We start from the raw sequence: 17,108 nt of genomic DNA, 5'->3' as shown, positions 1-17,108 counted from the left end.
GTAAACACAGAAAGTAACAGCTTGTAGCAGTATTATGGCTTACTGTACATGGATATACTGTACATCTAGGGCAATGCATGTTAGTTTGTTTACATGTATGAAGCTGTGGTTAGCTTAGCGTGTGTTCATGCTAGAGAAGTAGACAAGATAAAATGGTTTGTGCCTGTAAGTTTCCTTTTCTACTAATTGCAAGAATGAAAAGACAAGATCCATACTGAGCAGTATGAGCATCCCTCAGATAGTGCTTTAGGTTTTGTAAATGCATTTTACTGACCGAGTGGAGCTGAGTATTGAGTTGAGTTTCTGTGTTTACTTTGAGCCTGACTTAGAGACAAATATTTGAAATGATTCATGTAAAAATTATGTTTATTTGGAGAGCTGTAGGAGGTTGTGGAGAATTAACTTAATTTCTTTTTCTCTTTTGTTTTAACTGTGTCACTTACATGACAAAACCTTTTTTGTACTCTATAGTGTTTTACTTCTTTTTACTGTCACCTTTTGTATAACCTCTTAAGTTGCTGCTGAGAATTATTTGTTTGTAACAAGGTATAAAGTACCGTAGGAAACAAGGCCAGAGGCCAGTCCTCTCTGCGCTCTCCATGTTCTGATGGAGTCAGAAACATTTGGAGCAACCTTTTGTACAAATGTTTCATCTTGTTCTTAAAAATAAATTTTGCTTCCTAAAGAAGAGAGTTTTTGAATAATTTCCTTGACTATGCTCAGCAGTTTGTCCTGATACACTCACACTTCTTCAGACCAGGTTTCAGTCTGCAGTCCAGCATGGTCCACCCTGGAGGAAGAGACAAACGCACAATCAACTTCATACACTTTCACTCATATCCAACATTAAACAAGAAGCAGAGTTAGTCAGTTAGTCAGAGTGTCCACCTGTTCATACCTGAGAGTGTCCAGTCTCCAGTGTGGATCCTCCAGTCCAGCAGACAGCAGCCTCTCCCCTCAGTCTCATGGATGATTGTAACTCAGGTCCAGCTCTCTCAGAGCTCAGAGCTGAGGCTAGAGAAGCAAAGCCTTCCTCTGTGACCAGACAGCCTGTCAGACTAACACACACACACACACACACACACACACACACACACACACACACACATCTGATTCTCAATCTCCAGACCTTAAAGTGTTTACACTTTAACAGTTGTATAATTAGAAGGCTAATTAACACAAACTAAACTTGTTGAGTGAACCTTTACAAACATCTGAATCCTGACCTGACAGTTTCCAGTGTACAGTATGGACTCTCCATCCCAGCACACAAATGAAAGAAAAACTGGTACAGGGCTGAATGCTTGACCCCTACAGTGAGGGGATCTGGCGGTTCTGTTATGCTGTGGGGGGCATTTTGCTGGCATGGTTTGGGTCCACTTGTCCACTTAGAGGGAGGGGTCACTGCAAATCAATACAAAGTTGTTCTGAGTCATCACCTTTATCCTATGATGAAACATTGCTATGGCCATATGCTATGGCCTTTGCAGTCACCAGATCTCTACCCAATTGAACACCTATAGGAGATTTTGGACTGACGTGTTAGACAGTGCTCTCCACCACCATCATAAAAACATCAAATGAGGGAATATCTTTTTTCTTCAAAAAGATGGTGATCCGACCTGAGAGTTTCCAGTGTACAGTGTGGACTCTCCAGTCCAGTAGATAGCAGCTTCACCCCTGAGTTCTGCAGGTTGTTGTTACTCAGATCCAGCTCTCTCAGACTAGAGGACTGGGAGCTGAGAACTGAGGACAGAGCTGCACAGCTTCTCTCTGAGAGGTTACAGTCATTCAGTCTGAATAGTGAAATTATAAATGACATGATGAATGAATGATGAATGAAATGAAAGCAAATAAGCTTGTTTACTTTATAAGCACTGTAAGTATACTTTTACTACTTATACTTATATTACTTTTTCACAAAGTTAAGTTAATAAATTCACATGTGTATGTATATGTATGTATTTCATCATATGATTCATTAACCTACAGAGCTTTGTTTGAGGCTTTGACTACTGGTAGCAGCCTCAGAAGAGCCTCCTCTGAAGCAGAGTATTTCTTTAGGTCAAACATGTCCAGATCTTCTTCTGATGACAGTAAGATGAAGACCAGAGTTGACCACTGAGCAGGAGACACTTTATCTGTGGAGAGACTTCCTGAACTCAGGTACTGTTGGATCTCCTCCTCTAGAGAACGATCATTCAGTTCATTCAGACAGTGGAACAGATTGATGCTTCTCTCTGCTGACAGATTCTCATTGATCTTCTTCTTGATGTACTCGACTGTTTTCTTTTTGGTCTGTAAGCTACTTCCTGTCTGTGTTAGCAGGCCTTGTAGGAGAGTCTGATTGGTCTGCAGTGAAAGACCCAGGAGGAAGTGAAGGAACAAGTCCAGATGTCCATTTGGACTCTGTAAAACCTCATCCACAGCACTCTGGTAGAAACATGTTGTTTTGCATCCGAACACTTCAAACCACCAGGATGTTGTTTGTTCTTCTGTCAGCAGATTGACTCCAGAGTTGATGAATGTCAGATGGACATGAAGAGCAGCGAGAAACTCTTGAATGCTCAGATGGATGAAGCAGAACACCTTGTCCTCATACAGTCCTCTCTCCTCTGTGTGAACACTCCTGAGTACACTGAAGCTGCTCTGATATTGATGCCACACTCTGTCAGGTCTGATTCATAGAAGATCAGATTGCCTTTCTGCAGCTGCTGAAAAGCCAGTTTTCCCAGAGACTCAATCATCTTTCTGCTCTCTGGATTCCAGTGTGGATCTGTCTCAGCTCCTCCATCATACTTGACATTCTTCAGTTTGGACTGCACCACCAGGAAGCGGATGTACATCTCAGTCAGGATCTTGGGCAACTTTCCTCCCTCTCTGCTTTTCAACACATCCTCCAGAACTGTAGCAGTGATCCAGCAGAAGACTGGGATGTGGCACATGATTTGGAGGCTTTGTGATGTCTTGATGTGGGAGATTTTAACGCACAAACACTTTCAACAACCAAGTGGCTCATTTCTGCTTCTTGACCTGTCATTAAACTAACAGTGAGAGCAGAGAAGAGTCATTAAACACTGAAAACTGTTAGTTACAACCTTACCATATGGAGAAGAAACATCTGCGACATGTCGGTGAAGAAAACAAAAGTTAAATACTTCAAACACACTAACAGAGAGAGAGAGAGAGAAAGAGAGAGAGAGAGCGAGAGAGAGAGAGAGAGGGAGGGGTGGGGGGTGGGGGTGGATCTACCTCAGCCCAGCTCAGCAGGTTGCTGACCCCCGCTACTAAACACACTGATCAACCAATAATTACTTTATTATTCATGGTGTGCTCCTTCATGTAAATACAATACATTTTGTATGAGAATATTGTAGCCTAATCATAGCTTTCATTGTAGAGATGGCAGACATCATCTCATCATATGTGCATACTTAATTTTGTAAAAACAGTTGAAACATTGGACAAAATGTCTGTCTCCTGTGTGAATCTACAGCTCAGTGTGGACTCATGATGAATGTGTGAGGACAGTTTGTCACATGATCCTGACAGTGCTGAGAAGTCACACCACGAAACCATCAAATACAAGTCTGTCACATGACATTTTAGTATTTAACACATTTTACACCAGAGATGCCTAAACCAGCAACTGACTTTAAACTCTGTGTTTCAAAACATAAGTTATAGTTGATTAAGGAAACTGTGGTTTCTATTATATTTCCTCATTTGTCTCTGGGTCATACTAAACTTGAAACTAACTCAACTCACCCACATCCTGCTGCTACATGATATTTTGATCTGTTTACAACCAAAAGGCTTCCTGTAACTCCTCTCTGACTCTCTGTCACTGATGTTGTGAACAAGTTATTCAAGTAGCCCATTAATAATATTTAAACAATACTTTACCATTATATTCTCATAACTGGACTAATACAATATTATGTTTTTATATATGTATATATGTTTTTGCATGTTAACAGCCTATAATTTGTGGGTTTTTGGACAGTTACACCACAGTGACATTTTTTAACTTTAGGCAAGAGACATTTATTTGTACAGCATATTTTGACAACAAGGTAATTCAACGTACTTTACTTAAAACATAAAAGACATCTAGTCAAAATGTAAAAGAAACACATCATAAAAAGACATATAAATACAATTAAAAGTATTACATAGAAAATGAAAATAAGCTAAATTAGAGTAAGACAGATAATACAGGAGAATGAAAGTTACAGTGCAGTGCAAGATATGAATCAAAAAAAAAATCAGATTTGATTTAATAAAAGGCGTTGTTTAATAAAAGTGAGAGTTGCAGCAGACCTGCAGTTTTCTGGGAGTTTGTTCAGAAATGTGGAGCATAGAAACTGAAAGCTGCTTCTCCATGTTTAGTTTTGACTCAGGGGACAGAAAGCAGACCTGATCCAGACTGCCTGAGAGGTCTGGATTCTTCATAAAGTAGCAGCAGATCAGAAATGTATTTTAAACCATTCAGTGCTTTATAAACCAACAGAAGTATTGTGAAATCAATTTTGGACAGACAGGAAGCCAGTGTAAAGATCTGAGAACTGGAGTGATGTGATCCACCCTCCTGGTTTTAGTGAGGACTCTGAATCAGCTGCAGCTGTCTGATCGACCTGTAAAGACACTGTTACAGTAGTCGAGTCTACTGAAGATAAACAAATGGACAAGTTTTTCCAAATCCTGGTGAGACATAAGTCCTTTAATTCTTGATATATTCTTAAGGTGACAGAAGGCTGACTTTGTAATTATCTTAATGTGGCTGTTGAAATTCACGTCTGCAAGTGACTGAATTTCAATAGCTGTAGACTAAAACTATTAATGATGTACATCGCCTAGTTAAGCTAATTTAGAAAAAAAAGAAAATATTTGAAAGTATTATTTAATTCAATTAACTTCAAATGTATTTTTATAACATCTCATACAAAACAGTGCTGTAGGAGAATGACAGTATCGGGTATCGGGAACAAGTCCCCACTATTTGAATAATGCCGATGATCCTCAGGATGACTCTGGGAAGGAGTTCTGAGTATGGTGAGAAGATGGACACAGGTGTCGGAATGGAAAGGAGCCTGACAGGGAGGACTTGGACTTGATACCTGTTGATGGACTCAATGGACTGAATTATGTACCTTTAAGTCACAGTGTTGTCACCAATATCCTGAAACTAATGGTGTAATCAATTGTTACTGACATACACACTGTTATACACATACATATATACATGCAAACATATAACCACATACAGTCACAGCATATATTCTTGTGTAAGCACAGGTTGTAAGAATTACTGTACCATTACAGTATAAATTGTTTTATCATATCCATTTAATTTCATTAACCACTGTTTGAGTTATTATGAGAATGTGTTGCGTTGATGGTTCATGGTTCAGGGTGTGACTTGAGAAGTTGGTCATGGGAGAATTTTTCCCTTTGAAAGGTTTTTCGCTCCCATACATCTCTGAGGTTGTGAGCTGTCTCATGCACTCATTATCACAGTAATGTTATACTCATGCGAATATCCTGAATACCATATCATTTTACTGTATCAGTTCTGCAATGTCTTATGTCATCCATTACTCATATTGAACACATATAGTCTAAATCACTATAGTGATTTCAGGGGGGATATGTAGGAGAATGACAGAGCCAGGCAACCGTGACCTAGAATGAGTGCCAGGTCGCGGTAACCTGTACCGATGCCGAACATGTCAGTCCACTGAACCAAAACAGGAGACATCTGGAGATATTGGGAAAGAGGCAGAATACCACACACGCATAGTACAGAGACGCCCACTCAAATTTGGTTAAAGTCCAAAATTAAGTGAAACTGAGAAATGTCCCACCATTCTTCTTTAGAATTTGGATGAGACTTGTCACGCAACACAAACACATACACACACATAGCCTGTCTTCAGTTTTGTCTGTCTACATTGTTGGTGAGAGCCATTGTGAAATAAAAGAGATTCCCCATCTGACACCTGCGTCTCGACCATCTGATTCCTCTGTTGTCCGCCTCTTTCTGCCACAACAGTACAAAGTGCTTTTCAGAAAAACAAAATAAAACAGCAAAAATGTGCAAATAAACAGAAACATCCATGCATACATAGAAAACACACATATAAAAACACATATACATACATACACACATACAAACATACTGTATAAATATGGTGTGTTAATTTAAGAAAATATTCGAGTGAAAAGGAAGGTCTTTAGTTTGGTTTTGAAAGAACACAGTGTTGGAGCAAGTCACGTTCAGCAGGCAAACTATTCTATTCTTTAGGTGCATTAATACTGAATGTCATCTCACCAGACTTTGAAAGTGCTCTCGGCACACGAAGGAGATTTCCAACTTGTGATCTCAGAGATCTGCTGAGGTTATAAACTGACAGCATGTCTGAGATGTACTGTGAAGCCAGACCAGCAAGTGCTTTGTAAACCAAAAGGAGGATTTTGAATTGTATTCTGAAAACAACAGATAGCCAGTGAAGGTTCAGGAAGACTGGAGTTATATGCTCTGATCTTTTTGTCCTGGTTGGAACCTGTGCAGCTGAGTTCTGGATAAATTGTAATCTAAGGATTGTTTTGTTTGGAAGACCCATAAACAGATAACTGAAATAATCCAGCATGCTCATGACAAATACATGAGTTTATCTGAGTCAGATTGAGAAAGAAAACCTCTGATTCTGGAAATGTTTCTGAGTTGGAAAAAGGCAACCTCGGTGATGCTGTTAATATGATCCTTAAAGCTGAGTTCACCATCCATGATTACTCCTGAGTTTTTAATCTGGTCACTTGTTTTTAGCGATCTGGACTCCAGGTACTCACAGATCAGCTGTATCTGGGCTTTAGCATGTACAACCAAAATCTCAGGTTTCTCCCTGTTCAGCAGAAGGAAGTTTGCTGCCATCCAGTGGTTGATTCCTTCCAAGCAGCTTACTAGAGAGTTAATGGGTTGGAAGTCATTAGTAGACAGTGAGATGAGAAGCTGCATGTTATCAACATAATTATGGTAGCTGATGTTATGTTTGCTGATAATGTAACCAAGGGAGAGCAAATATAGGTTAAATAGAAGAGGACCCAGGATGGAGTCCTGCAGGACCCCGCACACTAATATGTGTCTGTTGGAGTGGAAGTCCCCAAGCGTGACAATGAAATTAGGTTAGGATTCAAACCAACAAGGAACCGTACTAGATAGACCCACCCGGTTTCTCAAATCTCAAATTCACTTTTTTGGCGGGAGTATTCTTGGAAGATACAACTCCATTACCTCATAACACCAATTCAACAGGCAAAATTCAATGATGAGATTACTCCAGAGTGCTGGAGGAACTGTGGGGACTACACTGCTAACATTTCTCATATAGTATGGTTTTGCCTAGTATTAAAATCATTGTGGAAAGCAATACATAATGGAGTTTGGATGATACTGAAAGTAAATTTCCCACTGGACGTTAAGTACTACCTTGTTGGTATGAGCCCATTACATATTGTAGAAGAACAAGACAAATACGTGGTAAGAATCTAGAACTATTGAAAGCAATCACACACAACTGGTGTCAAATATACAAGCCACAAATACAGACATGGAGGGATCTGATCAAGTGCAAAAAAATGCAATATCCTGGCATCTGGGTCGCCAATAAAATATTGTAAAATAATGGAGAAACAACTAAATTTCCTATAAAAATGTACTGACACTACTATAAAATAGTAATAATCAGACTTAAAATTACAGGAATGTACTGTTATAAATTAGTTTAATTACATAATTTTACATGAAAACTTCTATATCGATCTATATTTAATGTAATAAAATGATACCACTGATAAAACATTTGATTTATACACATTTGATTCACATTTTTTAAGAATAAGAATACTGTTGTAAAACAGGTAATCAGGTTTATAATTGCATCTATATAATTCAAGATCATATTAAGTGTAATACGAATGACACATTTTTCATGTTATTTTACATTTGACATGTAAATTCACACTCTATTTTCATAATTTTATTGACATTTTCATATGTTTTTGAAATATGTGAAAAATCTGTGCAATAAAAAAATCTGTATCTGCAGCCATGTGAACTAAAATATAATTTCAAATTTGGAGCATGTATTGATCATGATTGATGATATTGATCATCCTTGAGGTTGTTTTTGTTTTGTTTTTTTCCTTGAAGCGTCCAGTGCACAAACACTGAGAATGGACTTTACAGTGAAGTAGGAAATATCTTGTGTCCAGCAAGAAAACTTCTGAAATGAAATATATTTTCATATTTATAGATTCTGGATTTTTTAATGAGGGATGAAGGAGTAGATGTAATAGATGGATTTTAACAAGATAATTGAAGTTTTTGTTTAAATGGAAAACCATATCAGACACAATTTTTATTCAAAGTAAAGTACTTTATATACATCTTGAAACTTGTCAAGAGATCTTTAAATTGAAGACTACAGTGTAAAAATGCCGGTTTGTGAGCAGTTCTCACCATAAAAGGCTGCGCCTCCATCTCCACTAATCGCTTTATTTTGCCCTCCTCATTGATCCGATTGGTGAAAACGTGCGTCTGTCATATTGATGCTCTCAGCTTATTGGCCGGACCCGTGTTGGTTTTCCCGCCCCTGCCGTTGAGCCCTCCCTCTCCTCGTGCCCCTCAGAAGCTTCCAGGCTCTGCTGTCCGGCGCGTGCTGCGAAAATGATCGGCCAGCAGGTTTTAGTGCTTAGTAAGTATCCCAAAACATTTAAATATAAAGTTTAACGTTTGTACTTTAACATGGAGGCTGCACATCATCGGTACCGTCTCCGATTTTAGCCGTTTATCGTCAGAGCGGCCCGGGTGGTTCTACACAAAGCGGGGACCGGCGGTTAGCTAGCGGTGGAGCATGCGCTAACCAGGCTAACAGCTAGCTAACAGTTAATATCGCCGTTGACAGACAGCGAGGTGAAGCTAGCCGGTGTTAGCATCTTTAGCTCGGCTCTCGTGTATCCTGAGGCAACGGGGAGCGTGACTTTATGCTATGCTAAGCTAAGCTAACTTAGCCTCGTTACTCAGCATGAAAACGACGCTGAAGTTAGCTTCCGATTCGGGGTTAAGGGGAACGTTAACAGGCATTTTCATTATTATCAGACATTTAACAAATAAATCAATCGATACAATAATAGCCGGATTATTTGATTATGAAAATAACGTTTAGTTGCAGCTCTGTTTATAATGTTTCATCATCACATAATAACCTGACAACTGGTGAAATTTATCAATAAATCATGACGCAGCTGCAGATCAGTGAGGGTGTGGCTGCTTCAACTAAACATCACTTAAACAGATTATTAGTATCTCAGACAGAGATGAAGATTATTATCCGCCCGGTTATAACTGACTAACCCGACGCTGAAGTTAGCTTCAAATTCAGGGATTAAGGGAAACATAAATTATGATATTTAGTGGCTGATGCTCCGTTTTTGCTCCACTCACACTTGTGAGAAAGTGTAGATATCGTAGAAAAATCCTTAACGCTGTTTAAACCCTGTTCCAGAATTGTGAAACCTTAATTTTACTCATAAAAACAGAAAAAAGGCGATTTCATTTATTCAGTGAAGGAAAGAAAGCAGTGTCTGCATGCTGGATTTTAGCTCCCAAAAAATGTATTTGACTGAAAAGACAATGCAGATTATTTTAACACTGTTTTCATCAGGCAGGATGTGTCAAATACAGTCAAATAATTTTTTTTGAAGCTAAAATCCTCTTTTCCCTTCATTCCTTGATATTCACACAAATCTATCTATAGTAGATATAGAATAAAATCTATATAAAAAAAGAACAGTCACATTTAAAAAGAAAGGAATAGACAGGGTGTTGTGTCAGGTATGAGGTCTTAATAGATCTTTTGTCTGTCTGTGGAGCAGTTATTTCAATCATTTTCTCTTTTGGGAGACAATAAGAGCAAACTTGAACCTTAATTTGTATATAATGTAGTAAATTTGACTGACAAAGGTTGTATTTAGTTTAAAGTTTGTCAAAAGAAGAAAAAAAATCTACATAAAGATCATCTATAAGACACAATCCACTTCACCTGGACCTGGTCTAATCGCCTTTTTTCTGTTTGTCATAAGCAAAATAAAGATTTCACAAATCTGAAAGTGGGTTTAAACAGTGTTAAGGCTTCTGCTACGATGTTTTAACACTTTCTCACCAGTGTAAGGAGTGGAGAATCAGCTGCTAAATATCATTAATCATGTTTCTCTTAACTTTCCCCTTAACCCTGAATCAGAAGCTGACTTCAGCATCACGTATGAGAAGACGATCAGCTGATCTGCTCTAAAGCTTCAGCTGTGATGCTACTGCAGTTTATTAAAGAAGGATATCAGAGTTATAACGGACTGATGATGATAATCTTCATCTCTGTCTGAGCTGCTAACGCTGCTAACAGTCTGTTTAAGTGATGTTTATTTGAAGCAGCCACGCCCTCATTGATCTGCAGCTGTGTCGTGATTATCGATAAATTACACCAATTATTACGTTACTATGTTATTTTCATTAGTTATTCTGTGACGATAAAACATTATAATCAGAGCGGCAACTAACCGTTATTTTCGTTATCAATTACTTCGATTATTATTGTAGCGATTGATTAATTTGTAGATTAAATGTCTGTTAGAATTTCCCAGAATCAAAGGTGATGTCTGTAAATGTCTTTAAATATTCAGTTTATAATGATAGAAAATGATAAACAGAACATCTGAGACACTGAAGACTTTAGATTTAACTTTATTACAATGAACTAATTATCAAAAAATGCTGACAATTATTCTTTTGTTGATTAATTATTCAATTAACAGATTGTGGCAACGTGATTATTAAGTTTGAGGGATTTGATAGTGATTATTAGCTGTTAAAATGTATTTGTGACCCAAAATGTTCATAAAAAGTCTAAATCCAATTTAATATGCAGATTGATGAAAAAGTCTGTTATTGATCTCTGATCACACAGCTGATCAGCTCTGGAGCTGCAATGATTAATCAATTAATTGCCAACTATTAAATAAACACCTGTCGATTTTGATCATTTAATTCTCTGATTCCAGCTTCTTAAATGTGAATATTTTCTAGTTTCTTTAATCTCTATGACAGTAAACTGAATAGTTTAGACATTTGAAGACGTCATCTTAAGCTTTGGGAAACACTGATGCACATTTTATAGACCAAACAACTAATTGATTAATTGAAAAAATAATCGTTAGTTGCAGCTCTACCAGTATTTAAAGGGTCAGTTAACTTAAATCACCAACACCAGTGTTTCTGTCTCATCATGTTTCATCATGTTTTTTGTTTTTGGATGTTGGTCAGACTGAAGACAGTATGAAAATAATCCATGAATGATGTATTGATTATGTATTGATTAACTTCCTGAGTTTGTTGAAGCTCAGTTCGTATCAGCTTCCAAATAAAAACGCTGCATTTGTTTGTGCTGAGTTTAACTTCCTGTTTGTCTGCTCTTCTCTCGGCAGACCAGAACGTGAAGAGAGAGTCAGGACGTAAAGTCCAGACTGGCAACATCAACGCTGCCAAGGTGAGTTTCTACTCTGCAGTAGAAAAAGTAGAAACATGCTGGTTTTACTTTACGCAGGTATTTAGCAGAGTCGCCCAGACAGACAGACAGAAGAAGCCTTCACATGTTTAAACTGACACTGAGAGTAAAACATGAATCATAATAATGTTTATTTACATGATACTTAACAGTTTAAGTATCATGTAAATAAATCTTTAGTCTGGTTCAGACTTCAGGGCATCAGTGTCTGCACACGTCTTCTTATTGATTTGTGATTATTGTGATGTTGTTGTTGCAGTAATTCCCTTTAACTGGGACAAGTTTCTATTGAGAGAGACAGTAAAAGTGACTCTGACCTCATTTAAATGCAGATTGTTTGTAGATCTGGTGTCACTGTGCTGACAGCAGAGAGTCACAAGCTGCTGACGTGTTTCTGTTGTTCATGTGAATAATCTGTGACGTGTTTGTGTGTTTCAGACCATCGCAGATGTGATCAGAACCTGCCTCGGCCCTCGGGCCATGATGAAGGTGAGACAGCTCCAACGTCCAATCACAACAGAGAAACACTTACAATCTTTAATAATGACAGAATAATATACTGACTGTGTGTGTGTGTGTGTGTGTGTGTGTGTGTGTGTGTGTGTGTGTGTGTGTAGATGCTGCTCGACCCCACAGGAGGCATCGTGATGACCAACGATGGAAACGCCATCCTCAGAGAGGTCAGCACATCATTTAGATTCTCATATAGAATTTCACATGTGTGTGTGTCACAGTGGGTCACCACTAACATCCCCCCCGTCTCCATGGTAACAGATCCAAGTTCAGCATCCTGCTGCCAAGTCCATGATCGAGATCAGCCGCACGCAGGATGAAGAGGTCGGAGACGGGACGACGTCAGTCATCATCCTCGGTGAGAAAACTCTGAAAATCTTGTAGAGATGATTAGGAGGAAACAACAGGAAACTGCTGACTGTGTGTGTGTGTTACTGTGTGTAATACTTGTGTGTGTGTGTGTGTGTGTGTGTGTGTGTGTGTGTGTGTGTGTGTTAGCCGGAGAGATGCTAGCTGTAGCGGAGCAGTTCCTGGAGCAGCAGATGCATCCGACCGTCATCATCAGCGCCTACAGACAGGCTCTGGAGGACATGCTGGACACACTGAAGGAGATCAGGTATACACACACACACACACACACACACACACACACACACACACACACACACACACACACAAGAACTGACTGACATTAAAAATTACAAATAAAACTAAATTTATGTGTTATAATTTCTATCAAGTTAAATCTACAAATCAGAAAAATAACCTGGAAATGATTTAGACTTGATGATGCAGCAAAGACGAGTATTTTAGACTCCATGAAACTGAAGAAAATAAACATCACAAAATGTTCTAAAAACATCGAACCGAGTGACGAAGTGTGAAGTGTTTGTCTGCATTTATAATCAATAAAGTCATTTATAGATTGTGAGAAAAGTTTCATCGAGACATGTCTTTTATTTTGAAGGTTGTAATGATTCAGGCGATTAATTGATCACTACTTATAAAGTTTACTGAGAGCAGAAGAATAAAGTCATGATGATCTGTGACCCCCCCCCCCTCCTCTCAGCACCCCCGTGGACACGGCGGACCGCTCCATGATGCTGAAGATCGTCCACTCTGCCATCAACACCAAAGCTCTGAGCCGCTGGTCCGAGCTGGCGTGCGGCATCGCTCTGGACGCCGTGCGCACCGTGGAGCTGGAAGACGGCGGACGCAAAGAGATCGACATCAAGAAGTACGCCAAGGTGGAGAAGGTACGGATCATACCCGCCCTCTGTCACGTCATCACTGACTCACCGCTTTATTCTGCTCAGCCTACATTTCCCATGATGCCTCTTGTGATGATGTGCTCAGGTTCCAGGCGGGATCATCGAGGACTCGTGCGTGCTGCGAGGCGTGATGGTGAATAAAGACGTGACTCACCCGAGGATGAGACGGATGATCAAAGAGCCGAGAATCGTCCTGCTGGACTGTTCTCTGGAGTACAAGAAGGGCGAGAGCCAGGTAACGCACGCACACGCACACACACGCACACACACACGCACACACACACACTGAATAACACACATTCAGTACGTTTATCCATCTCAAGACTGACGATCCTCCCGTGACACTGACCGAGTGCAACACTACTATATCGCCGTATTTAAACTATATCATCGGGTAACTCAGATACACCAGGTTACCAGGGCAACTGAAAGTGTTTATATGCACTGTAATAACCTGAAACTGATTTCTCTCCTATTGCTGAGATAATTTGGAAGCGTGGTTTACTCATTCAGGCTGCTTTGTGTTTAAGTTTTTATCAGACTTTGGACGCAATTATTTTAAATACGAGGATGCGTCGCTCCGTGTGACAACCTCCTTTCATCCTGCTGCTCCGCTGCGCTTCCTCTGTCTGCACTCTTCTGTTTGTCACATGTGAAAAGCCGATTTAGAAACCTGGTGACACGTTACATGATGATCCAGAAGTTTACACGACGACAGAAATCAGCTGACTGATGTAAACACACTGAGTGATGCACACAGTAACACACACTCTGCTGTGTATTCTTCAGGTGTGTAATGTGTTAACTGTGTGTGTGTGTGTGTGTGTGTGTGTGTGTATTTTCAGACCGACATCGAGATCAGTAAGGAGGAGGACTTTGCCAGGATCCTGCAGATGGAGGAGGAATACATCCAGCAGATCTGTGAGGACATCATCCGCCTCAAACCAGACCTGGTCTTCACTGAGAAGGGCATCTCAGGTACACAACAACACACACACACACACACGCTGTAACTAATTTGTGGTTTATTATAATCAATAAATGTTATCAGAGCGTAACCCTGCTTCTCTGCGTCCTCTCAGATCTGGCTCAGCACTACCTGGTGAAGGCCAACATCACCGCCATCCGCCGAGTGAGGAAGACCGACAACAACCGCATCGCCAGGTAAGCCGACCTCATGCCTGCCTGCTCACCTGCAGCCAATCGGCAATCGGCGGGATGTGATGTCACTGCTCTCTGTCCGGCAGGGCGTGCGGGGCTCGTATCGTCAGTCGGACCGACGAGCTGCGTGAGGAAGACGTGGGTACCGGCGCGGGGCTGTTTGAGGTGAAGAAGATCGGAGACGAGTATTTCACCTTCGTCACCGAGTGCAAAGATCCTAAAGCCTGCACCATCCTGCTGAGAGGAGCCAGCAAGGAGATCCTGGCCGTGAGCTCATTATTGATTTATTATTGATTACTGATCGTTTCATAACTTCTAAAATATTCTATTTTTTTAAACCTCTTCACACTCGCTCATACTTCACTCAGAAACTTCATTCAAACTTCAAATGAGTCTCCAGCTTTTGTTCTTTCTCATCTATTAATGTATCATCTGTAAATATACAGTACCGGTTAAAAGTTTCTCCCCTGAGAACTTTAAGTGTGTCCAGACTTTTGATTGGTACTGTAAAATCAATCAATATCATTTACCTGAGTTCAGCTTGTTCACACCTTTCTCAGTTTGTCTCAGTTTAAACTCATTTCAGAGATTCAACTGACTCTTTAAAGGATAACTATGATGATTTTGTACATTTTTCTTGTCAACAGATTTCATGTTTGGATCCAAACCAACAATGAACTCATCTACTAACAAGTATTGTGTGTAAAACTATTAAAAACACATCAATTAGCCAAACCGCAGCGCTGGGTGACTTAATCCTTCATCCATGAAAACTGTGGCTACTGTAGTTTGTTTAGAAACGGCTCCAAAGACTAATAACATTGATAAGATAGTACCTCTTGACTTTATTTATTTATAATGCACATTATACAATTTTCAAAGAACTTCAGTACAAATTCCAGAGGTTATGATATGTAGCATAACAAGCTAACGAAGCTGTAAACAGAACCGCGTTTCTGCACATGCTCAGTGACCAAACTCTTCATGATGAAGGAACATGTCGCCCAGTGCAGCAGACAACAACGGAGGAATAAGATATATCAGGCTTTAATACACACACAATACTTGTTAGTAGATCAGTTCATTGTTGGTTTGGATCCAAACATGAAGAAAAATCACCAGAATGATCCTTTAACTTTTGTTCTGACACTTAAACTGCTTTCAGTTCTTTCATGTCAATTTGACACAGATTTTAATACTTCAGACAGTTTGACTGATTGTTTGTGAGTGTTTACGCTGTAACTCCTTTCAGCCACTTCACCTTTTCAGTATTTTAACAGTTTCAGATGTTTAAACTGAAGCGATAGCCTTCATCATCCTCACTAGATGGATCCTGCTGTCAGTGAGGCGTTCAGGGCCCCGTCTCTGCTGTCTGTAAAACTGAGTTCTGTGTTCAGGAGGTGGAGAGGAACCTGCAGGACGCCATGCAGGTGTGTCGTAATGTGCTTCTGGAGCCCTACCTGTTGCCGGGCGGCGGCGCCGTGGAGATGGCGGTGTCGAAACGTCTGACGGAGCGTTCCCGTGCTCTCACCGGCGTCGAACAGTGGCCGTACCGTGCCGTGGCCCAGTCACTGGAGGTCATCCCCCGAACCCTGATCCAGAACTGTGGAGCCTCCACCATCCGAGTGCTGACATCACTGAGGGTACAAAACTTTATTTATAACGGCAAAAACTTTAATTACAATCATCCAATGCTTATATAAAAGGATACAGAACTTTATATATATACACCATCAAAAACTTTTTTTAAATCATCAGAGTGGTACAAAGCTTTGTATCTAACGTGTGAAATCCGTCTGTTGTAGTTTTTTGTTATTGATCATTAATCGATCTGTCTGTCTGAAGGCCAAACACATTCAGGAGAACAGTGTGAGTTGGGGAGTGGACGGTGAGACCGGCTGTCTGTCAGACATGACCTCTCTGGGCATCTGGGAACCGCTGGCTGTCAAAGCTCAGACCTACAAGACAGCTGTGGAGGTGAGAACCGGACTGATACCCTGACGTTCTGGTACTCTGATGTTCTGGTACTCTGATGTTCTGGTACTCTGACGTTCTGGTACTCTGACGTTCTGGTACTCTGACGTTCTGGTACTCTGACGATCTGTTTGTCGGTTCTCACTGTGACTCTTCTGTTCCTCAGACGGCCATCTTGTTGCTGCGTATTGACGACATCGTCTCTGGTCACAAGAAGAAAGACAAAGACGAGCAGATGGGAGGTCACGGAGCCGAGTAGATCCGCAGCGATCCACATCAACATCAGAGTCACTCCGTCACTGTTTGTGTGTGTGTGTGTGTGTGTGTCTGTGTGTATGTTTGTGTGTGTGTGTGTGGGGACCAGACGACTCACTGAAACTTAAAAACCGTCAATAAAGTTAAAATTAGAAACGTTCCTGCGTCTGTTTTCATTTATTCTTGTGTTTCTGGCGTCTTTACCTGTTTGAACCTCATATCGGCTTCAGCTGAATCAACACTGTGAGAAAGTTACTGCTTTACTTTAGTATTTTAGTTTATGAACTTTGTGTCCATGTGTGGAGATGCGACACTG

General features: G+C 40.2%; 1 protein-coding gene across 1 annotated transcript; it reads left to right on the top strand.

The window, feature by feature from the left end:
• Positions 1-8,647: 8,647 nt before the first annotated feature.
• On the top strand, positions 8,648-16,952 carry cct3 (chaperonin containing TCP1, subunit 3 (gamma)). Its single transcript, XM_044336127.1, has 14 exons — positions 8,648-8,756; positions 11,539-11,600; positions 12,057-12,107; positions 12,236-12,298; positions 12,393-12,489; positions 12,630-12,747; positions 13,201-13,387; positions 13,488-13,637; positions 14,248-14,380; positions 14,485-14,566; positions 14,650-14,830; positions 15,961-16,206; positions 16,409-16,540; positions 16,704-16,952. The coding sequence occupies exons 1-14, from the start codon at positions 8,729-8,731 to the stop codon at positions 16,794-16,796; spliced, it is 1,623 nt and encodes a 540-aa protein (XP_044192062.1). The 5' UTR covers positions 8,648-8,728; the 3' UTR covers positions 16,797-16,952.
• The last annotated feature ends 156 nt before the right edge of the window (positions 16,953-17,108 follow it).

The sequence above is a fragment of the Thunnus albacares genome, chromosome 19 (genome assembly GCF_914725855.1).
Source record: "Thunnus albacares chromosome 19, fThuAlb1.1, whole genome shotgun sequence".
Taxonomy (NCBI): Eukaryota; Metazoa; Chordata; class Actinopteri; order Scombriformes; family Scombridae; genus Thunnus; species Thunnus albacares.
The sequence above is the reverse complement of the archived record's forward strand: the minus strand, read 5'-3'. Positions and strand labels throughout refer to the sequence as shown.